Source organism: Peromyscus maniculatus, chromosome 9 (assembly GCF_049852395.1).
Source record: "Peromyscus maniculatus bairdii isolate BWxNUB_F1_BW_parent chromosome 9, HU_Pman_BW_mat_3.1, whole genome shotgun sequence".
In the NCBI taxonomy this organism is placed as follows: domain Eukaryota; kingdom Metazoa; phylum Chordata; class Mammalia; order Rodentia; family Cricetidae; genus Peromyscus; species Peromyscus maniculatus.
This window is the reverse complement of record NC_134860.1, coordinates 68,350,541-68,374,409: the sequence shown is the minus strand read 5'-3', so window position 1 is coordinate 68,374,409 and position 23,869 is coordinate 68,350,541. Positions and strand designations below refer to the sequence as shown.

General features: G+C 45.5%; 1 protein-coding gene across 3 annotated transcripts in view; it reads left to right on the top strand.

The window, feature by feature from the left end:
* Piwil2 (piwi like RNA-mediated gene silencing 2) overlaps positions 1–21,355 on the top strand; it is a 70,591-nt gene extending 49,236 nt beyond the window's left edge. For all 3 annotated transcript variants that reach the window (XM_016007493.3, XM_006989097.4, XM_042285113.2), the window contains 4 exons: positions 2,228–2,333; positions 17,153–17,406; positions 17,891–17,998; positions 19,615–21,355. In XM_016007493.3, coding sequence (XP_015862979.2) covers positions 2,228–2,333; positions 17,153–17,406; positions 17,891–17,998; positions 19,615–19,771 — 625 coding nt within the window. In that variant the 3' untranslated portion in view covers positions 19,772–21,355. The remainder of the gene's footprint in view (positions 1–2,227; positions 2,334–17,152; positions 17,407–17,890; positions 17,999–19,614) is intronic.
* Positions 21,356–23,869: the final 2,514 nt, after the last annotated feature.

Sequence of the window (23,869 nt, the reverse complement as noted above, 5' to 3'; positions counted from 1 at the left end):
GATGAGTTTTGGGCACTCTGTGTCATAGTATAGGAAGCACTAAGTTCTTTCTTCTGTCCTCTCATATCTGTATTTGCAATGGGATTGCCACACTTATCAGGCACGGATCAGCTCCCTGTACTCTGCAGCTCTTAACAAGGACAGAGACTGCCAGCATCTTGTGTTACTAGCCTATTTAGAAATGGAATTGTCGACTGGGTGGCAGTGACACATGCCTTTAATCCCAGCACTCGGGAGGCAGAACCAGGTGGATCTCTGTGAGTTTGAGGCCAGCCTGATCTACAGAGCAAGATCTAGGACAGGCACCAAAACTACACAGAGAAACCCTGTCTTGGCGGGGGGGGGGAAGAAATGGAATTGTCATTGTGGACATTTGGGTTCCGGGGGGAGTAAGGTTGCAAAGCTGAAACTTAAAGGAATTGACGGAAGGGCACCACCAGGAGTGGAGCCTGCGGCTTAATTTGACTCAACACGGGAAGGTGTGTGTGTATGTGTGTGTTTCTCATGCCAAAGGTCAACATTAGTTGTCTTTTTTTTTTTTTTTTTTTTTTTTAAAGACAGGGTCTCTCTTAGTAGTCCTGGCTGTCCTGGAATTCACTTTATAGACCAGGCTGGCCTCAAACTCACAGAGATTTGCCTGTCTCTGCCTCCAAGTGATGGGATTAAAGACATGGCCACCACACCAGGCTTAGGAGGTCAGAAGAGGGCATTTGTCCCCTGGAACTGGAGTTAGAGCTGTGAGCTGCCATGTGTGTATTGGGAATCAAAACCAGTTCCTGCAGAAGAGCAGCCAGTGCTCTTAGCTGCTGAGCCATCTAAATATCCCCACCACCCCATTTTGGGGAACAGGATCTCTCTCTCACTGAACTTGGAGCTTGCCAATTCTGCTGAATTGGCTGGCCCACTCTTTGCCTCCTACCTCTGAGATTACTAGTACACACCACTGAGCCCAGTTTTTACAGGAGTATTGGGGCTCAGACCAGGTCCTCCTGCTTGGGCAGCAAGCCCTTGACCAACTGAGCCCTCTCCTCGGCCCCCAGTGAAGTTTTTTTTTTAAATTTATTTATTTAATGTATGTGAGTGACTTGTCTTCATGGACAGCAGAAGAGGGAATCAGATCCCACTGGAGATGGTTGTGCACATCTGGGTACTGGGAACTGAACTCAGGACCTGTGGAAGAGCAGCCAGTGCTCTTAAACGCTGAGCCATCTGTCCAGCCCCTGAAGTGGTTTTATTATTTGTTATAATTATGAAAATAAGGTATTCTCATTGCACATATCTGTGGAAATTTAGAAAGCAAAAGTTCCTAAAGTTCATCCTTCATTAACTGTCACCAAAGGTTTGATGCAGATGGACCTTCATGTTCTCTCATGCACGTTCATGAAGCATACAGTTTTATGGAATGAACATCAGAGAGCAAGCTTACACAGATTGAGGAGGTCCCATCACTAGATGATGTATTTTTTTAAAATATTACACTGAGGGTAACTGTACATGTGAGCCAATACACATATGTGTGTTTATTTATAGGAATGGGATGTTACCGTGCACACTCTTCATCAGTTTCAATCTGTGTGTAGTGCTAGGTATGGAACCCAAGGCTCTACACATGCTAGACAAGTGCTCTGCCCCTGAGCCACACCCCCTCAGCTTGTCAGTTTATTTACATATTTATATCCAATATGTACTGGATATTTCCCCCATCAATATGAGGAACTCTCTTGAGCTCTGCTCTGCACTGAATTGACTATTTTAATAATCCTGTGCCTGTGGTTATCAAGTTGTCACCCTTTCTACTGGAAGCAGCTTTGTAGGAAATACCCATACACATTTTGAAAGTTTTATAAAAATTTCTGAATATTGCTTACATGTATCTCCCTATGCTATTTAATAATAATAATTAGTATTAACTAGTGTGTGTGTGTGTGTGTGTGTGTGTGTGTGTGTGTGTGTGTGTGTGTGTGTGTGGTATTGGGGCTATGGCACGTGTTTGGACCACAGAGCCACCCCTGTGGTGGAGTCAGTTATTCTTCTACTTCCACATGGGTGTGGGCACGGAACTCAGTCAGGCTTGTACTGACCCCGCAAATGCATTTGGCAGGTAGATATGTGTTGAGTTGATTCAAAAGGAACCTTGTGTGTGCCCAGCAGACCACAGGCTCTCCTGTGGGAGAGGCTGCTCACTGTCTTCTCTGTCTCTCCCTCCCCTGTCCCCGCACCTGCCTAGCACACTCACCAAATGGTATTCGAGGGTGGTGTTCCAGATGCCACATCAGGAAATTGTGGACAGCCTGAAGCTCTGCTTGGTGGGCTCCTTGAAAAAGTATTATGAGGTGAGGAGACCAGAAATCCTAACATTTCTGCGTTTTAAGGGCTACCTATTAAATTTTGAGCAGGAACCTGGTGTGGCGGGAGGAAATCAAAGGCGAATCTCTGAAAGAACTGGAACCCAGTAGAGAGCTCAGTGTCCTGTGTCAGGGGTCTGCTGTAGAACAGCTTCAGAGCCCGACACTGCACCCTGGTGTGGTCAGTTCACATCTGCCTGGTTGACCATGGTGCTTGCAGACAGAATTCCCAGCCCTTGCTGCCTGAGTTGGAGGTAAACTTCAGCGATTAAGACTTACTAGTTTACTCAACTGTTTATGACTATCATTAGCTGCTGACTCTTCATTTTGGTTTAGAACAAAAGCTGCACTGTAAATCACACGTCTCATAATTTCAAAGAAAGCTACCCATGGAGAATTGCTGTCATTAAACTGATAAGAGGTCTAAAAGAGGGAGCAAGCCAGGTTCTGAGTTTTGCGCTGGCCAGGACATGAAAGGAGGCGTTGGGGCCAGTGGGGCTTGGGACAGGGAGTAGACAACAGGAAACTTAGGATTCCATGTGACTGAAGTCATTCTCTGAACCCCGACTTGGTTTCCTTATGGAATTAGATTCCCGCAGTGTCCTGCACATGCTAGACAGTAGGGACTCTGTGGCTGAGAAGATGCAAATGACGTGGTAACTCATCCCCAGGCTCTGTTACTTCTCTTCTTACTCCTGTTTCCTTACAGACCTCACTCCAAGATGACCTCTGTGACACTTTCCTATTTTCTCCTTGCTCTTCCCTCCCTTAGCTGAAATGATGGGTTTGTGCTCTTCTCCCAGAGTCCTTCATTGTGTCCCCTTTACTGGTCCTCCCATCTTGATAACTTGGGTTTGTTATTTCTGTCATTACCCAGCCTTCTCTATTTTGGTGGTGTTTGGGATCAAACTCAGGGCCTTGCACATGCTAAGTAAATGCTTTACTTCTGAGCTATATTCCCAGACCTCTCACTGGATTTTTGTTTTTTTGTTTGCTTTTGTTGTTGTTGTTGTTGTTGTTGTTTTGAGACAAGGTCTCTCTATGTAGCCTTGGCTGTCCTGGAACTCCATATGTAGACGAGGCTGGCCTTGAACTCATAAAAGTCAACATTCCTCTGCCTCACAAGTGCTACCATATTCAGCTTGGGAGTGGCTTTTTTCTATTCATTTCTTTGGTGATTTCCTCTCATCTGTTTATGCTTACCTTTTCTGGTTTTTTGGATGGAAGTCTCCTGATTTTTATGTGTGTCTGTCCTATTTTTCATATCTTACGCTTTTCTAGCAAATGTTAATTCAGAAATGTCATTGTTGATACAAGGATCTAGGGCTGAACAATGAACTTTACCTAAGCCTATCCCAATTCAGAAGGAAGGCCTGCCAGTTGGAAGTTTGAGTGGCTCCCCAAATCTCGCTCAGTTTTGACAATTCACTGAAGGGACACAGAACTCAATAAAAGCTGTTATATCCATGTTTGGGGTTTGTTTTAGGAAAAAGATACAGATTCAAGTCAGCTAGGAGAAGGAATGCACCGTCCGAGTCAGGAAGCACGAGACAGGGAACATAGTCAGTAGTTCTCTCCTGTGAAAGCAGAGCACTTGGTTTCCTGGCACCAAGATATGATAAGGCATGTGGAGAACTGCCAACCATAACCTGAGCCTTGCTACCCAGAAGTTCACTGGGATGCATACATAGGTGTGGTGGGCTGATTAATTGACCTTTTGATTGATTGAACTCTGTAATGTTTATAGTCTGACTTGTATGCAGCCTGTGATGCCTCTATTCAGATAGCTTAATAGCTAATGAATGGGCAGAGTTGCTACACGGTTCGCACTGTTTTGAGTTGATTGTGTGGCCCAGGCTGTACTCTGTCTGTGATTGCCCTGCTTTAGCTGCCTAAGTACAGGGATTACAAGCGTGTACCACCAAACCCAACTTGAGGGATTTCCTCAGGTGTTGTGAGCCTCTTCTCCCCGTCCCGTGGTCATGGCTGATCTTTAGTCACCACAGGATCAAGGCTGCAGCTGGGAAAAGAAAGCACTGGAGTAAGCTAATCATGGTCCTTAGAGCCATGAGAAGTCACATTTGAATTATCTTAAGTTTCCAATTTTATCTACTGATCCAAGATCGTGATGTTCTCCAGTTTGTCAGTGCCTGTACTCAGGTACCCAGGGAAAACCTCCAGCTCTTTAAAGGGATCACTCCAGAAACCACGTTATCTGTTGTTTGCTTATTGTGGATGTCGTGTTTGGCTTTTGGGTTTGAAAAAGGAACACACATATGCCATTCTCCTTATTTGTTGTTGTTTGCTTGTTTTTTGAGCTGAGGTGTTATATTGTAGCTCAGGTTACCCTAGAAATCACTATTAATCTGGGCTAGATTTATAGATGTGAGTCATTATGCCCAGTGTGCTTCAGTTTAACTAAAGAGCTAATAAAGAAAAATAAGGAAGTGGAGATGCAAACAAAAGAACAGAAATGCAGAGAAGTGAGGGTTCTTAGGTGCCTTCCCCAAGGACCTGCAGCGAAGAGTTAGAAAGTTACTCAGCATTAGAGAAAGGCTCCAAGGGCCAAAACTAAAGCTGAGGCCCTCCATGTGCCGTCCTGAGTGTATGTATTCCCCACTCTTTGGGATGCGAATCCTAAATATTACCAAGCTTAAAGCAAATACAAAAAATGGAGATAAATGGACTCTGACTCCTTTTCCCCCAGTGTGGATGGGTTGGGCTGTGACTGCTGCCTTAGCAGAAGCAGACACTGAGGTCCTCGGCAGGAAGTGACATCATCCCAGAGAGCAGTCCACAAGTACCCAGGGTGTGAGGAGAGAAAATGAGAAGAAACTGAGTAACTCACAGATTGAGTTAATTGATCAGATACCCTGTGTGTGGTGACACATTTCTGTTGCCCCAGCTTCTCCAGAGGCTGAGACTGGAGGATTACAGTTTAGGAGACCCTCGTCTCAAACAGATAGGGGTAAAGGCACTTGCCCACACAAGCCTGACCATCTGAGTTTGATCCCTGGACCTACATGGTAGAAGAGAACCTACTCCTATAGCTTGCCTACACACACATGCACACGCACGTACGCACACGCACGCACGTGCACGCGTGCATCTGTAACATGCATCTGCCCCCCCCCATAAATCAATGTCAAAAAAAAGAATAAAATGAATGAAGAAATAAACAACTTAGTATCTTTAAAGAGATTTTCTAAAAACCACTAAGAATTTGGACAGTGAACTGGGAGCTATGAAATCCACAATTTCTAGAAGTGAAAACTGCAATAGTTAAGATTGCACACTCCATAGATAGGTGTGTTAGTGTTTTAAGGACGCTATAACAAAGCACCGTGGGTGAAGGGCTTGAAGAATTACATGTGTTTCCTCCCAGTTCCTGAGGTGAGAGCTTTGAGGTGAAGGTGGCAGTGGGGTTGATTTCTTCTGGTGTCTTTCTTTGTCCTGGAAATGGATTTTCACACATTCTTACCTCTGTGTTGGTGTCATTATCTTAAAAAAAAAAAAAAAAAAGCAATCACATTCTGAGACCCAGCAAGGTAGGATATCATTTCCTGGGGTGAATAGAGATGCCGCCATCCAGAGCCATGGGTAGCAGTGGTTTATAGGGATGCTGCCATCCAGAGCCATGGGTAGCAGTGGTTTACAGGGATGCTGCCATCCCAGCCATGGGTAGCAGTGGTTTACAGGGATGCTGTCATCCAGAGCCATGGGTAGCAGTGGTTTACAGGGATGCTGTCATCCAGAGCCATGGGTAGCAGTGGTTTACAGGGATGCTGCCATCCAGAGCCATGGGTAGCAGTGGTTTACAGGGATGCTGCCATCCCAGCCATGGGTAGCAGTGGTTTACAGGGATGCTGTCGTCCAGAGCCATGGGTAGCAGTCAATGGTTTACAGGGATGCTGCCATCCAGAGCCATGGGTAGCAGTGGTTCACAGGGATGCAGTCGTCCAGAGCCATGGGTAGCAGTGGTTTACAGGGATGCTGCCATCCAGAGCCATGGGTAGCAGCAGTGGTTTAAATACAGCTGAAGAAAGGTTGGAAGAAAATAATCAGACTAAAGCACAGAGATGCAAGAGCTAAAAAACAGGGAGATCAACAGATAGTTCCTTCTTTTTTAAAAAAAATATTTATTTAATGTACACTGGGATTTTACCTGCATGTATATCTGTGTGAGAGAGTCAGATCCCCTAGAACTGAAGTTACAGACAGTTGTGAACTGACATGTGGGTGCTGGGAATTGAATCCGGGTCCTTTGGAAGAACAGCCAATGCTCTTAATCTCTTGAGCCATTTCTCCAGCCCCTCAGATATGCATTTCTATATGTTTTTTTTTGTTTTTTTTTTGTTTTGTTTTCAAGGCAGGTTTTCTCTGTGTAGTCCTGACTGTCCTGGAGCTCGCTCTGTAGACCAGGCTGGCCTCGAACTCAGAGATCCACCTGTCTCTGCCTCCCAAATGCTAGGATTAAAGGCATGTGCCGTCACCACCTGGCTTGTATTTTGTATTTTAACTCCATAACACCTTTTTCTTCCTCATGTGTATTTTTTAATGTGTATTTTAAAATGTTAAAATAGCGTGTTTTAAAATATGCAAGGCAGCAGAAAAACATAAGGACCAAAGCAGTATCTGAGAAGACAGCAGAGAAGACTATTCTATAGCAGACAGTGTGTCTGGTCATTGATTCAGAAAGTCCAGTAAGCAGCTGGTACAATGGTGCATCTGTAATTTCATCACTCAGGCAGATGCATGATGATCCTGAGTTCAAGGCTAGCCTGTACAGCCTAATGAGACCTGGTGTCTGTCTGTCTGTCTGTTTGTCTCTGTATGTGTATGTCTTACATACACACACAGTCCAACAGATCCCAGGAATTGAAACTATGTGTATGTGTGTGTATGTGTTTATGTATATGTGTGCAGAGATATGGTTAGACACATTGTTGGGAGCAAGCATAAAAATAGACATAAATTGGGAGAGCAAAGAAGAGGTTATATCCTTAATGGATTAATGGGTAATTTGTCAACAGAACTAGTGCAGCCATAAGATAGAGAGCAGTGACTTCAGAGTGCTGAAGGACACTGACCACCAACACTGGATCTCATGTCCACCTCAAATGACTCCAGTAATGCAGGGACATGGGAAGTGGAGATGCCCTCCTCATCAGATTGACACCCACGTAAACTACTAAAAACAACATTGTTCACAGGCAAAAGACACTCTAGGTAAGAGATAGAAATGTTAAAGGAATGAGCAACAGTGAAAGTAATAGATATGAGGTTAGTTTTAAATGACTACATAACATCTAAAATCACGCAGTGTCACATTAGATATAGTTGTGGGGAGTCTACTCTGGAATCCATGACAGTGGTGGCGTATTAGCTCATGATTAGGAAGAAGCAAACAACATTCCAATGTTAAGTCTTTGAATTATGAGGAAAAAGTACAAGACATTCTTATGTTACATTTTATTACGATGAAGATGAATGTTGAGCCAGGCATGTCCATAATCCCAGCACCGAGCATGTTGAGCCAGGAGGATCTTGAGTTTGAGGCCAGCCTAGGCTACTGTTCTGTGACTGTGAGTGTGGGGTATGGAAGTACGGTTTCTCTGTGTAACTCGGTTGATCTCAAACTCCCCATATCCCAGGCTGGCCTTGAATTGTAATTCCCTTGTCTCATCCAGAAGTCCTGATGTGCTCCACCACATCCAGCTATGCCTGCTATTCTAAGGGAAACTTGGATACAGATGCAGAGAGAATTCCGTGTGAAATGACGGAGTGCTGAGACACAGAGGAGCCCCAGCCCACACTCCACTGGAAAGCAGTGCAGAAGTTCCAGTGTTGTGGCTATAGCCCTGGAAGCTTGAGAGGTCACAACCGGACTCTTCTCTGGGCCTTCAGAGAAAGCGTGACCCTACTGACACTTTAAACACTTTTTAAAAGGGGGTCTCAGCCAGGCCTGGTGCCCTGCACACCTTTAAACCTAGCCCCTGGGAGACAGGCCAGCCAGGTCTACAGACAGAGAAACCCTGTCCTAGAACAACAACAACAAAAGGGGTCTCATGAATCCCAGGCTGGTCTCAGACTCTCTGTGCAGCCAAGGAGGATGCTGAGTTTCTGGTTGTCTTGCCTCTACTGCCCAAGGTCAGGGATTCTTGGAGTGTCCCACCACACATACTCTATGCGGTGCTGGGGGTCGGACATGGGGTTCGTGCGTGCCTGCTAAGTCAGCACCCTCCTCACTGAGCTACAGCCTCAGCCCACTGCTTACATCTTGATTTCATCTTGCAGCTTTCAGAACCGTGAGATAACAAATGTCTGTTGTTTGGAGCCGCCCGGTTTGTGGTTCTTGGTAATAACAGTCAAGGGGAAACCACTACCATTCTTCATCTTAGAGGGGAGCAGCAGTTTACGTTTCTCATGAGTGTGATGCCACTAAATGTAGAGGTTTTTCATGGAGGACCTGGATATTTTTAATCACATAGATTGAAGTCCCCTTCTGACCTAGCCTTGCTAAGCAGCAGTAAGCATGCTCACTGCAAACAGAGGTAGCTTCCTGCCCTTCCAGTTTCTGTTTATTGCAGCTTCATACTGGAAGTCTCAACTAATGCCATAAAGAAAGGAAGCTGGTTTATTTCTCCTGAATGTTTTCACTTTTAGTCTTAATGGCAATGATGTGTGTCGTTTTGTTTGAAGTTCAGTTCTATAAGAAAGGAAACTGTTGGGGATGGAGAGATGTCTTGGGGGTTAAGAGTACTTGTTGCTCTTGCAGAGGACCCAGGTTCAGTTCCTAGCACCCACATGGTGATTTACAAACATCTCTCTCCAGTTCTAGGGGATCTGACATCTTCTTTTGAATTCTGTGGGCACCAGGCAGCACACACATGGTGAACACGCATACATTCAGGCAAAACATTCATACATATAAAATAAATCTTAAAAAATGTTTAAAGAGATAGGAAGCTATGTTTCCAGTATGGTTTGAGTGCTCCCACAGCTTCATGTATTAAAATTTGGTTTTCACTGTAACTACTGACAGACTGGAATTTTAATCTGACTGTGGTGTTTAGATATGTGGCCTCTAATCCCAGCACTTGGGAGGCAGAGGTGGGCAGATCTCTATGAGTTCAAGGCTAACCTGGCCTATATAGTACATTCCAGGACAGCCAGAGCAACATAGTAAGACCCTGTTTTTTAAAAAAAAAAAAAAGGAAAGAAAGAGAAAATGGTAAGATTCACATGTGGAAATTAAACTGATGAAGAAATAAAAAGAATTCTTTGTTCATTGGTAGACTTGACATAATTGAGGTGTCAGTTCTTCCCAGCTATAATGGCAGAGTCAGTGGAGTCTCAGCAAGTTCTTTTGTGGACATCAACAAAGTGGTTCTAAGACACAGGCTAGCCACCATAATACCTAAGGACAGTCTGAAGACTGATGCTACAGAACTTATACATCTCACCATAAAGCTGTGGTAATTGGGACTGTGTGAGTCTCCTGGGAAGATAAGCAGAGAGTTAAGGGAAAAGAACAGCCCAGAAACACACTGGGCAAGTATAGTGGCATAACCTTTGCTAAGGAGATGGAGACAAGGCAGTGGAAGACTGAAGTCCTTAACAAATGCTGCTGGAACAGTTGGCCTGAAACATGCAAAAAAGTAATAATCTTGGCACAGCCTTCACTGCACAAAAGTTAGCTCACAGTACCTCACACACCTGTGCTTAAAGTGTAAGATGCGGGGCTAGAGAGATGGTTCAGTAGTTAAGAGTCTACACTTCTCTTGCAGACCGAAGTTTGTAACCAGATGTTTCTCCAGTCCTGCCCGGCCCTGAGGTCCAGATGAATCTCTCCCAACTGCAGTCCCACAGCTGCTTATAAAATAATTACTCAGGGGCTTATATTAATTATAAACTGTATGGCCTCTGGCTTCAGCTTCCTGCTAACTAGCTCTTTCATCTTAAATTAACCCATTCCTATTAATCTATATGTTGCCACGTGGCTGTGGTGTTACCAGTCTGCTGGCATCTTGTTGCTCCTTTGGCGATGGCCTGGCATCTCTCCCGACTCCACCCTTCTTTTCTCTGTATCTCTGCTTGGATTTCCCACCTGGCGTAAGCTTTCTTGCCATAGGCCAAAACAGCTTTATTTGTTATTAGCCACACATATTCACAGCATACAGAAAGACATCCCACAGCACAAGTTCCCAAGTTTGGTTCCCAGCACCTGGATCAGGTGGCTCATAATCACTTGTAACTCCAGTTCCACAGGAGCTGAATTCTTTGGCCTCCATGGGCACCTAAAACAGTGTGTGCACACATTGACACATAGACACATACATACAATTGACAAAATAATATTCTTTCTAAAGATGCAAAAACCCAGCCAGCTACTTTTTCATTTTATACAAGTCACCAGTGGCTCATAGCTGTAGTCCCAGCACTCAGGATACTGAGGCAGTCCTTCCACACTTGGAGGCTAGTCTGAGCTACATAGACCCTGTCTCAAAATAAATACCTAAAAATTAAAAGAGGCAAAATGGCCGGCTGTGGTGGCTCATGCCTGCAGTCTGTAATTCGGCACTTGGGAGGCAGAGGCAAGAGGGCTGTGTCATGTGTTGGAAGTCTGTCTGTCCAGGAGTGGAGGAAGTGGCACATAGCAGTTGGGCGTGGTGGTACACACTGGAATCTTAGTACATGGGGCTAAGGGAGAAGGATTTTGCCTCAGCTTTGACGCCAGTCTTGGTTACATAATCAGTATCAGGCCAGCCAAGGCTTGGCTACATAGGTCCTGTCTAAGGCTAAGAAGGCCCTGCCTCACTGCACTTCTCCTTCCTCTAAAGTAGACAGAAGACCAGAGCTGACATGAAAGAATGTCACCAATGTCAAGTAAGCATGCAGAAAGACATCGACCATGCCCTTAGAGCCTCTCACAGCAAACCAACATTGACCTGCCATGCAGCTGTGGCAATGGCGCAGTGGTCCAGGACACTGGGAATACCAGATGCTGGGCAAAGCTGTCAGAACACTCATTTACCATCACACAATCAAACAGAGTAATAATATAACATAAAACTTCCCCCAGAATCCAGGAGTTCTGCTCTTCGATGTTTTCCCAAATAAGTTGAAAACGAGGAGCCCACAGTAAACTACCTGGATGCTTACTCCGTGCTCACTGAGACCTGGAAGCAGCCAGTGTGCTCTGTGGTGGGTGAATGTCTAAATGACTGCCATACCCAGACAATGAGGAGCTTACTCAGTGCTAAAAAGAAATGGGAGACCAGGCATAGTCATGCATGTCTGTAATCCCAGCACTCCGGAGGCTGAGGCAGGAGGATTACTGAGAGTTCTAGGTCTGCCTGGGCTACTGTCTGAATTCAAGGCCATGCTAGAGGTTAGTGAGATTGTGTTTCAAATAGTAAAAGAAGGCCAGGCTCATAACTCAGTAGTAAATCACTTGCCTAGCACATAGCCCTGGCTTCAGTCCCTGCTAGTGAAGAAGGAAGGAAGAAACAGGGAAGGAGGGAAGAAAGGAAATGTATGAAGTTGAAATAACTGTAAGCTGGGATCCAGCACTCGAGAGCAGGAAATAGGTAGATCAGAAGTGGAAAGCCATGCTCAGCTACATACAGAATCTGAAACCAGCTTGGGCTACCTGAGACCCTGTCACAAAAACAAAACTACTAAGTTCAATGCATTTTAGAATAAATGGTGTTTAAAATGAGAAAGGTGGTAACTACTAAAGTTTGAGACCAGTGCTGTTTTTTTTAAACATGTTTGCAAATGGCTAAAATATCTGACTTAAGAGTCTACTGTAATACCACACATCATTTATACTGCAAAGTGCTATTGTAATTTATGTCAGAATTTCTCATGAAAATGTCTTGGGATATGCTGGGGAGGAAGCTTGGTAACAGAGTGCTTGCCTGGTTTGGTCTCCAGCAGGAGAGAAGAGAAGTTTTCCACAGAGCCCATCCTGAGAATCCCATCTGGCACATCCAGTTCATTGCACTCATGTCTAGCTGCCTGGTCTACATGTGTGCTCCTGGCCACTCCAGCTTTACAAGGCTGAGGACCAGCATTGCCTACCACTTGCGTGTGGAAATCAAAACAGGTTTACACCTGCCTCTGCAGCTTTCTCTCTCCTGACGAAGTCCCTGAGCTGGCTTGACCTGCTACTGACTTGAGCTTTAACAGTTCTGCCTCAGCTCTGGCTGCTGCAACCTGAAATTGCTGCAGAGGTGCCCTCAGCCTGTGACGGACAGAACCTGGGGCTGGACCACTTTTGTTGGTTTGAACTTTTATTTTGTCTTGTGTAGAGAGTCACTATGTTTGTGTAGGTCTCATGTTGCCCAGCGTGTCTTTGAGCCTCCTCAAATCCTCTTGCCTGAGCCTCTCAACTATTGGGATTAAAGTGGTATGCTGCCATGTCCAGCTTCTGGGTGTTTTTGATGAGCATCTGATCCTAGAAAGCAGAACAGGGAAGTGCCTGTGGCCTGTGAGACAATGTTGTTTCTGTATTTCAATTCCAGCTTCCCTTTTCTCACATAGTTGGGAGGAGGTTGGGGTTCAGATTATCTTGAGCAAACAATTGCTGTCCAAAGGGGACCTGCTTGACTCCTGTCTGCCCCTCTTGTGCTGCTGGAGATGGAACCCTAAGGCGTTGCATATGCTAGGCAAACACTCTCCCATGAGCTCCATCCCAGCCAGCCCCAAAGGCCTCCTGCCTCAGCTCCACCTCCCACCCCACCCCCGACTCCCGTACTGGGATTTCGGGTCCTGAGTTGAAGGGATCTCATGACAGCCCCTTTCTTCTCTTCAGCCTGTTCCCGCAGTCTGTCAGTGGAGGAACCTTACAAGTCTCTCCAGTGTCGTGCCTCCGACAGCCACAGCTGGCCTTACTCCCCGCTCCGGCTGCCTGAATTGTCTGTGTGTCCTGACACAGTGTTCCCCCTTGCACTCTTCTGTTCCCGTAGCGGTTTACTTTTCCTTTTATTCTTTTTGAGATAGGTTCTCAGGCAGCACAGGCTGACCACCAGACTCTCTCTGTAGCTGAGACTGGCCTTGAACTTTTGATCCTGCTACCGCCATCTCCTGAATTCTAGGATTACAGGCATGCGCCGCCACACCTGGGTTTTATCTGGTGCTAGAGGTGGAACCCAGGGCTCGGAGCATGCTAGGTAAGCACGTAGCAGCTGGACTCCGGCCAGCAGTGTTTTACTGACTCCTCTTTGATGGTGTTCGCAGTGCTGGGGAGATTCGCTTTGTGTGTCTGGCTCCCAGGTCTCATTTGAACTCCAAGAGCATTTGCATGTTAACAAAATAGTTTTGCAGAGCAGAGAGAGTGGAGACAGGAGGACTAAGAGTTCTAGATCAGGCACAGGTACACAGTGAGTTTGAGGGCAGCCTGCACTAGATGAGGCCCTGTCTCCAAAGGACAGACAAATGAGTTTTGCAGTGTTCTGAGGCAGTGCAATGGCACGTGTCTAGTGGAGACGACACACTCGTTTTTGTGAATGAGTGGAGCCTTACGTCAAACAGCATTCAGCTCAGCAGCTGTACTGCCCACTGGACCCTGCCAGCTGCCCAGTGCCGGGAGCATTGAGGTGCTCTCCTGGCCATTTAGTGTGCCATGTGTCCAGAGCACTGACGGGCTCTACACCATATACTTAGCAGTTCTTTAGGCCTGTGATTGACCTTACATAGAGATCCTTCTCTCGACTATCACTTTACACAGTAAGGACAGACTGGGTGACCTAGAGAATTTCAACGTTGTTGACTAGGTGTAAGTCCATAGCTGGGAGCTGGTCTTTCAGTTGTGCTGGAAGCTAACATAGTCTGGTGCCACTCACTCACTGACAGGTTAGCACAGGCTGAACACCGAGGTAGTGGCAGAAAACACGTCAGCTGAATTTGATTTCTGCTTTTTTTTCACTCCACTCACTTCATTATTGTCCTGACCTAACTTGGTCTGAACTTTGACAACAAAAGTTAGTTAGTTTGAAACAGGGTCTCAGGCTGTATAACCCAGGTTGGCCTTAAATTCACAATCCTCCTGCCTCAGCATTGTACGTGCTAGAATTACAGACATTCACCGCCACACCCAGCCTCTACAGACTTTATATATTTTTATATGTTAAACCATACATCGTCTTATATACCAGTGTGTGTGGTGTATGTGTGTATGTCTTCATCACTCTCCAGCTTATTGTTGAGATGGAGAGACTGATGGAGGTCAGAGCTCACTGTTGGGCTGCATGGCTGGGCTGGGAGTCTCTGGGAGTCTCCTGTCTCTGCTCCCAAGGCTGCTGCCCCTGGCTTTTTATGTGGGCCCTGGAGAGAACATGCTTGTCAAACAAGCCCTCTACCCACCGAGTCACTTCCCCAGCCAGTGTGTTTACCTAAATATGTAAATATAACTTCTTTCCTCTCCGCCTTGAGAACGTCGTGAGGTGATCGTTTGACTCGGTTTTTCAACAGGAACAGAATTTGAAGCCATGGCTAAGAAGCAGTGGAGTCAGACTCAGCAGAGCTCCTTGCTGGACCCCAAAATCTGGGGGTCTAAAATGGGCGCCCCAAGAACCCAGACTCCAGTCTAGTTGATGCAAAAGCATGAGGATTTATTGAAGCTTCTGTACAGAAGGGCAAACTCTGCTCCTAAGAGCAAGAGCTGCATCTTACTGCAGCCCCATAAGGGCTTATAAAGGAAAAACCCACAAGATTACAATTCCCATACCATTTCATGGCCTGATCACAGAGTGGGTACAGTCACGTCCGCATGTACATTCTTCCTGAAACCTCAAGGGGGGTATCAGGGCAGGAGTGGAGTTTACACAAAGGTCACAGTGGTCCTTCCTGGAACACCTGCAACTATCCCAGTCACAGTTGAGCACATCTCTTAACAGAAAACTTTTTATATTGTTACATTGTGGCAAGGGTGATTGATTGAGTAGTGGCTGAGTCAGGTTGCCCTTGGAACTAGATTTTTAGTTTCTCATTTCCTGGTGCTTGAAGTTTCTCTTTTCCTGAGGCTTGGGGGTGTAAGCCTGAAGGGCTAGGGTCTTTCACTCCTGACCCCAAGTCCCGTGTTTTTCCTCTGTTACGTATGTGGAAAGGCACATCTGCTCTCCCGAGTCACCTCCCCTCTTACCACAGTGCCTCAGCTTCTGAGTGTGGCTGAGTTTTGTGTGTGCTCTGCGGCTAAAGTTGTAGTTCCCCACTGGGGCCGCATCTGGAGACAGCTGTGGTTATAACTGGAGGAGAGTGCTGCTGGCATTTAGTGGGCAGAGACTTGGGACAGCACTAAACACAGAGATGTACAGAGCACAGGACAGCTCTAATAGTGAACGCTCATCCATCTCCAAATACTGGCCTCCTGGGGCTGAGAACCCCTGCTTTAGGGCCTGGAGACCTCGCAGTCACTCTTTATACAAGACTGTTAAGAGGAGGGGACTGACGTCCTGTCACATTAAAAACGGGGGCGGGGGGGGGAGATGAGAGGCAGAAAGAAAGTACCACAGACAGGCATAGTAGCTCCAGTGATTGTGAAGATGTTTGTAAATGTTGAAATGTTTGAGGTGTCTCGGAAAAGGGGAATGTTCATTTTTTTAAAAAAGTTTTGAAACCAGGGTCTCATTATATAGCCCTGGCTGCCCTGGAACTCAACATGTGGGCAACTTGGTCAGAGATCCATCTACCTCTGCCCCTGGAGTGTGGGGGTTAAAGGATGTACTATCACCACCCAGCTTGACACATTGAATGAAAACTTGAAAAAGATACTTGAAGGGAGGAAATTTGAGAGCAGAGTTGACCCCACAACTTAGGCTAGCCTGCACTTCATTGTGTAGCCTAGGCTGGCATCAAATTCACAGCAGTCTTCCTGCCTTGGACTTTCGACAGCTTTGATTACAAGCCACCATGCTCAGCAAGATCATTTTTGGAAGAGTTTTTTGAGATAAACTTTTCTTGTAGAGCCGTCTTTACAGAATGTAATGAGTATTTAAGCTTTACTCGTGATTTATCTTTTAAGGGACAAGAACCTACATTAAACTGTAATCAGAACTGAATGTAACCAAATGCACTCTCAGGAATGATGCAGTGAGAACCCACTTACTTGATTAGGTATCATAAGTGTATCTGACATTCTACTGGTCAGGGGACATTCAGTGAAGAAGCTGTCACCTGTCAGCAACTTGGGATGTTACTTGTGTGTTAAAATCTGAGTCTTAATTCATGTGTTAGACCTTCCTTAACACTTCTGGGTTCTTTTCTGGACAGATGTCAGCATTAAATCCAAGTCAGATAAACACTGACTTACCATTTCTAGCCATTATCTTTGTAAAAATTTTGAGTCCTTGCTTCCTCCTTCTCCTTCCTTCCTCTTCCCTCCTTCCTTTCTCCCTCCCTCCTTTCCTTCCTTTTTCCAGAGACAAGATTTCACCATATGGCCCAGGTGCCCTAGAACTCATGGTGATCCTCCTGTCTCGGCCTTTCAGATCTGCAGATGTGTGCACCATGTCAGGCTCCTGCCATTGCCTTTTAACAGCTTTAGCTCTTTTTGAGGGTAGGCTAGGAGCATGTCACTCATTGCCGAGTTTCCCTTCATATTTTATAGCACCTCGGCTGTATCAAGCCTGTTGGCCACTCTGAACAAATGTAGAAATGGCATGCTTGGCAGTCATGTGCTTTGGGCTAACTGCTACAGGGCCCACCTGCCCAGACTCCAGCCTGTACAATGACTGTGAGCTTTTCACTGTGGTCCTTGAGCCAAGGGCCCTTGGAGTCACCTCCTCCAGCTGTCATTGCAGGTGAACCACTGTCTCCCAGAGAAGATCGTGGTCTACCGAGATGGAGTGTCTGATGGCCAGCTAAAGACAGTTGCCAACTATGAGATTCCTCAGCTGCAGAAGTGCTTTGAAGCTTTTGAGAACTACCACCCCAAGATGGTGGTGTTTGTGGTTCAGAAGAAAATCAGCACCAATCTGTACCTTGCCGCTCCCGATCACTTTGTGACCCCCTCCCCTGGGACTGTGGTGGATCATACCATAACCAGCTGTGAGTGGTAAGTAGACAAAAGGAGGAAGAGTAAGCTGGAGAAGTTGCCTGTTGCCTGAATATTCCTGGAGAGGTGTAGAATGGAATCCTCATTGGGGTGTTGAAGAAAGCAAGCTTTGATTGAGCTCAGTGGTGGAGCAATAGTCCTGCATGAGCACAAGCGCATCTCTGTCAACCACACACACACACACACACACACACACACACACACACACACGGCATGCACACACATTTTGTTACTGGGGATATAACCTTATGCCTCATGAATGCTAGACAAACACTCCACCACAAAGCTGTGTTCAGAGGCCTAAAATTTTTCTTTTTGAGACAGGGAGTCTTTGTAGTCCTAGCTGTACTGGAACTGGCTCTGTAGCCCAGGCTGGCCTCGAACTCACAGAGATCTGCCTGCCTCTGCCTCCTGAGTGCTGGGATTAAAGGCGCGCTCTACCACCACCGAGCTAAAAAAGTTTTGTTGGTGCTTTCTTTGCTAGGGTGGATTTCTACCTTCTTGCCCATCATGTGCGGCAGGGCTGTGGCATACCTACACACTACATCTGTGTCCTGAACACTGCAAATCTGAGCCCCGATCACATGCAGAGGTGAGCCTGTCAGAAATGTACTCGTTCTCACTGTTTGTCCCGACTGATAGCTATGTCATGAGTCACTGTCCCTCAAGACAGCATTCCCTTTGTGTGTGTTCTTATGAACACAGGTCTGGAGGCTGAGATCAGCGTCAGGTGTCTTTTCTCAGCAGCTGTCTACCTTGATTTTTGAGACAGTATCTCTCACTGGGATCTAGAACTTCAGTTAGACAAGGTCTGTCCCTGGTGTTGAGATTACATACACTCACCATGTGGTTGCTGGGAACTGAGTTCCGGTCCTCACTTGTGCAGTAAGCATTTCACCAACTGAACCGGCCAGCAGTATTTTACCCCTTAACTCTCCCAGATCTTGATATAGTAGTTATCTTTTTGAGGAGTGATTTGTAGTCCTGTTTTATATTAAAATCACCTGAAGAGCTTTAAGAAAATGTGGGTGCCTGCTAGCCTTCACTCCTGTGTGTTATAAAGCACTGGTTTTGTTATGTTGCCCAGGTTGGTCTCAAACTCTTGAACGAAAGTCATGCTCCTAACACTCAGCCTTCTGAGTAGCAGAGATTACAGGACACACTACCATGCCTACGGGCATTTATATTTTAACAGACTGCTCCAGCTGCATGTGGTAGCACGTGCTTATAATTTTATCACTCAGGAGGCTGAAGCCAGAAAATCACCTAGAATCACCAGCCTGAAGGACATGGTTAGTTCCAGGCCAGTCCCAACTATATAACAAGACCTTATTTCAAAAAGCTAGCTAGATGGAAAGATAGATAGATAGATAGATAGATAGGTAGATAGATAGATAGATAGATAGATAGATAGATAGATAGATAGATAGATAGATAGATAGATAGATAGATAACCATTGCAAATGACTAGGACATGCAGCCATGTTTATGATGTACTGACCCAGTTGACTGGTAAATGCCCTTTTAGCCTTTTCCTGTAGACAAAATAAGTTTTCCCTTTGCGATGATTTTCTTCTTTTATTGTATTGTATTTTACATGTACAGTGTTTTGCCTACATGAATATATGTACACCCTGTGTGTGCTTGATGCTTGTGGAGGCCAGAAAAGGGTATCAAATCTCCTAGAACTGAAGTTAGAGATGGTTGTAAGCTATCATGTGGTTGTTGGGAACCAAACCTGAGTCCTCTGGAAGAGCAGCAGGTGCTCTTAACTGCTGAGCTATTTCTCCAGCGCCCCCCCCTTTTAATTAAAAACAAAAACAAAAAAAAAGGGGGGAAATAACTAATGAGAAGGTACCTGTCCTTTGGCTTAAGTGGAAATGTAAACAATTCCAGATTAAAAAAAATAATGATTACTCTCTCAGACCTAGTGGCTCACACTTACAATCCTAGTACTTGAGAGGCTGAGGCAGGAAGATCACTGGCAGCTCAAAGCCAGCCTGGGCTAGTGGAGTTCTGAGCCAGCCTAGGCTAGATAGTTGAGAGCATGTACCCCCAAAACAAACCAACCAAGCAAATATAAAACCAATAGTTCCTGAAAATGGCATTAGGTTTCCAGGACTCCTGGACTCCTGTTGGTGAGTGTGCTGTGTGTTGTATCCCCAAGGTGAAGGTGGAAGTGTTAACACATTTTCATTCTAACTTTAGGTTGACTTTCAAACTGTGCCACATGTACTGGAATTGGCCTGGTACTATCCGAGTTCCAGCTCCTTGCAAGTATGCCCACAAGCTAGCCTTCCTGTCTGGACAGATTCTGCATCATGAACCAGCTATCCAGCTCTGTGAGAACTTGTTCTTCCTGTAACTGGCAGCGTGGACACTGGCTACAAGGGGCACCTGGACTCCAGCTCTGCTCACTCTCACAGAATCAACAGAAACGGCAGTGGGCTTTATGTTGGCATTTTCTCTTTCTCCATCCTTGTAGAATTAGATTTCTGTTCTTTTAACCCTGGTATTACAGTAGAGTGTGGTGGTGCATGTCTGTTATCCCAGCACTTGGGAAACTGAAGCAGAAGGATCTTTAGTTCAAGGCCAACTTGGGCTACATGGTGAGTTCCAGGCCAGCCAAGGTTGCAGAGTGAGACCCTGTCTCAAAAAACAAAACCTCCATCCCAAAAGCCCACAACAAAACCAAACCTTGCTGTCGGTCAAGGAAGCGAGTTTCTAGGTACCAGCTACAAGCTGCATGGCTGCTCTTGTAGAGCACAGTGGTGTCAGCAGTGCTGCTCCTGTGCGAAGCGCAGCATCAGGAACGCAGCATTAGGGGGCCAGGTCAGTGATAAAGCATGCACTTAGCATGTAAAACCCCTGAGTCCAGTCCTCAGCAATCCTCCTACCAAAATAAGTAAAGATAAAAAAAAATAGCCCCCCAAGGCAGCGTGAGCATTGGTGATACCTGGAGGTCATGCCTACAGGACCATCCTATTTCTGGTGCCAGAAGTGACAGGAAGTCATTGCAGACATCTAAATGAGAGAGTTACTTTATTGGGCAGCTGGGGAGGGCTATAGGAAGGCCTGTGCAGCATGGTGCTTCAGAGAGCGCAGCTGTGAGCATGTGTGAAAGACACGCAGTTAAACCAGCACAAGGCACAGTTGAGCCCTTGAACCCACTTGTCCCAGGGGTGTGAGTTGCAGCTACCCTGGCTTCCTGAGAGGCCAGCGAAAGCTGCTTCTCTGCACCTTTCAGCCCCTGACAGGTGCATGCATGCATGCATGCACATGCACACACCTTTGCTCTTTGTGACTGATCTTCATTAATTTGATCAGAATACATGAGAAGGATCCAGCCTAGGAACATTATAGATGGAGTGTAGATTTTTTTTCTACAAATGTCTGTAAATGAGATTTTGCAAGAGTTTCTTCTAGCTGTGGGCTGATGTTGCTTGCAATTTTCAAAATCCAGGTTCAGGCTTCCTTCCCAAAGTTGGCTTGGACAAATGTGATGTCTCACTTTAGTGAGCCATCCAAGAAGTTGTCCTCAGGCCTGTGGGCTTCAGTGTTTGGGGAAAACATTGGTTTTCTGTGTGGTTTTTTCCCTTCTGTTTCAAAATCTTCAAATTTCTTCAAATGCACCCCTGGTTTTATTTGGAGTCTGTGACCAAGGCTAGGCTGAGATCTGAAATGTAAAAGCCACAGAATTAAACAGAACAGACTGAAAAGTGGGTCTTTAGCTGAACAAATTCTACTTCTTGGATTTCTTTGGAAGTATTTAGGTTTGTCCCTAGAAGTTGCCGTCTCTAGCACTCCTTTATCTTTAGGTAGAGCAGGTACGTAACGTAATGCCAGAATGTCTGTGCTTTTCTATACCTGATGTTCTTGCCTTGTTTTTCAGTTTCAGTGCCAAGTAATTGAGCCCTGTAGTGTGAAATAAAAACCATCTATGTGTGTAGTTGTGTCTGAAAGAATACGGTTTGTTTATTAAATGGCGATAATGCTTCTTCTTCAGAGAGAAGCACAAGTTAGCATTTATTCATCTGTTATTCTGCATGTCGAGAGCAGCACCACCACCAGTAGCCAGGTGGTTCCCCTGAGCAGTCTGGGGATCGGACAGTAAGGCACTGAAGTTGTGTGTATGAGCTTGAACTGTTTGTCGGTCTTAACAGTTGTCATCAGCTCACGGGGAGCCAGTAAGCTCAATTCCAAGTGCCTTCTCTATCGTTAAAAAGTTCTTAAAAATTACATTTACTTATTATATATAGGGAGGCAGGTAGAAACACATGCCACAGTGTGTAAAAAATTTTAATTTCTGAGATGGAGGTCTCACTGTGTTGACCAAGCTGATCTTGAATGTTTAAACTTAAGTGGTCCTTCTCACTTAGCTTCCCCGGGAGCCAGCTGAATTACATTTAGGTGTGTGCCACATACCCAGCTAATCTAAAAATAAAGGTCAGAGCAGAAATTAATAGAAGACAAAAAACAAAAAACAAAAAACAAACCAGAGAAAACTCAGCAAAGCCATAAGGTGTCTTTTTGAGAAGCCTAACAAAATGGGCAGACCTTTAGCTAGACTGGTGAAGAATAAATGGGGTGGCCGGTGACATGGCTCGGTCCGTGAAGGCACTTGCCACCAAGCCTGACCATCTGAGTTCAGTCCCTGCACTCACATGGTGGAGGGAGAGAACTGGTTTCCCCGGAGTTCTCCATTGACCTCCACACACTGACTGGAGCATCTTGCCATACACAAAATAAATGTAAAAAAAAAAACGAAAAGAGAGATGACTCAGAGGTGAAGGGCACTGGCTGCCTCCGCAGAGGACCTGGCTTAGGTTCCCAGCACTCACATGCTCACAACCTTCTCTAACTCCTGTTCCAGGGACTCCAGCACCCTCTTTTGACTTCTGCGGATACCAAATGTGTATTTGGTGCATGTCTGTACATGCAGGCAAAAGTACCCATACACATAAAATAAATACCAAAACAAAAACAGAATAAGAAGAACCAAATTACCAAAAGCATGGAGAAGAAAAGGTTATGGATACTGGTACCATTTGTTTGCCCTGTCAGAGTTCCCACTGGCAGTTACCCCAGAGCCCAGTGTTCTCCCAGCTGCCCTTTTGTTTGACTGGATAGGAGCTTACATGCGATTCACAGCTGAGGCCCCTGGCCAGCAACTGAGCTTTGCCTGGCAGCACAGGGTGTTAACACATGGGTCCTTGGGTCCTTCAGCCTGGATTTGAGGTGAGGGACACCGTCCTGTTTTCTATGATCCTCTTAAATTGTTAAATCTTACCAGAACATAGACAAAAAACAAAACAAAACAACAAAAAAAAAAAAACCCAAAACCAGAAAATCCACCCCCCCTCAAAAAAAAAAAAAAAAAAAAAACAGAGAAATGAACTAATCTAACAGTCTGGAGAAAAGCTGTGGACTCTTGGCCAAACCAATATGGTCCAGAACTGACGGGAAGGATGAGGAGTCTTGTCTGCCCTGCTCATCCCCTGCCTGTCCTGTCAGCACAGCTGACTCAGGACTGTGGCTTTCTGAGTCTTCAGCCCGACCCCCCACACTACAGGATGGGTGTCTCATTTCTTTGGCTTCTCCTGCAGGGCTGTTCCCTCACACCTCCTACAGGAAATCTGTCTGCATATATTGGCAGGGCCATGACCATGTCAGTTTCCCTTAAATATTGCCCAACATCCAATCTCCAGGGAGCTGCTAGCCAGGCTAACAAATATTTAAAGAGAACCTGTTATGTGCAAACTGCTCTATTACGGGGTTCAGGTACCCATTGGAATCTCTTATCAAGGCAGGTTAAGGTCTAAGGTTAGGGATAGAAATAAAATACTTGGGTCTCAGCAAGATGGCTCAGTGGGTAAAGGCACCGTCCTAACAACCAGAGTTCAATTCCCGAGACCCACATGGAGGAAGGCGAGAACCAACTCCCCGCAAGTTGTCCTTTGACCTCCACACACATGTCATGGTGCCCAAGTACAAACAAACACGTACAAACAATAAATAAACAGATAAATGTAATAATAAAAAGCTCGTATTAGAAATGAAGTGCTCTCAAGGGAAAAATCCAAGTTCCATAAGTCATACTAATTCTGTAGATGACAAGCCAATAATGGTCACAAAATCATATTTAGTGAGTTTGTCACTAGCCTTGAAGTCACAGAGATCTGACAACTCTTGCCTCCTGAGTGCTGGGATTAAAGGCATGGGCCATCATGCCTGGCCCTTTGTTTTGTGGTCCTATAAATTGAATCCAAAGCCTCAAGCATGCTAGGCAAATGTTCTACCAAAGGAACTACACTCTTAGACCTTGTTTTATGGAATTTTTGCTTGATATATTATTTATACTGGTGTTGTGGCACTATATTATGATTTATTTATTTATTTTTAGTTTTACATGTATGAGTGATTTGCCTTCATGCCTGGAAGTGCACCATGTGTGTGCAGTGCC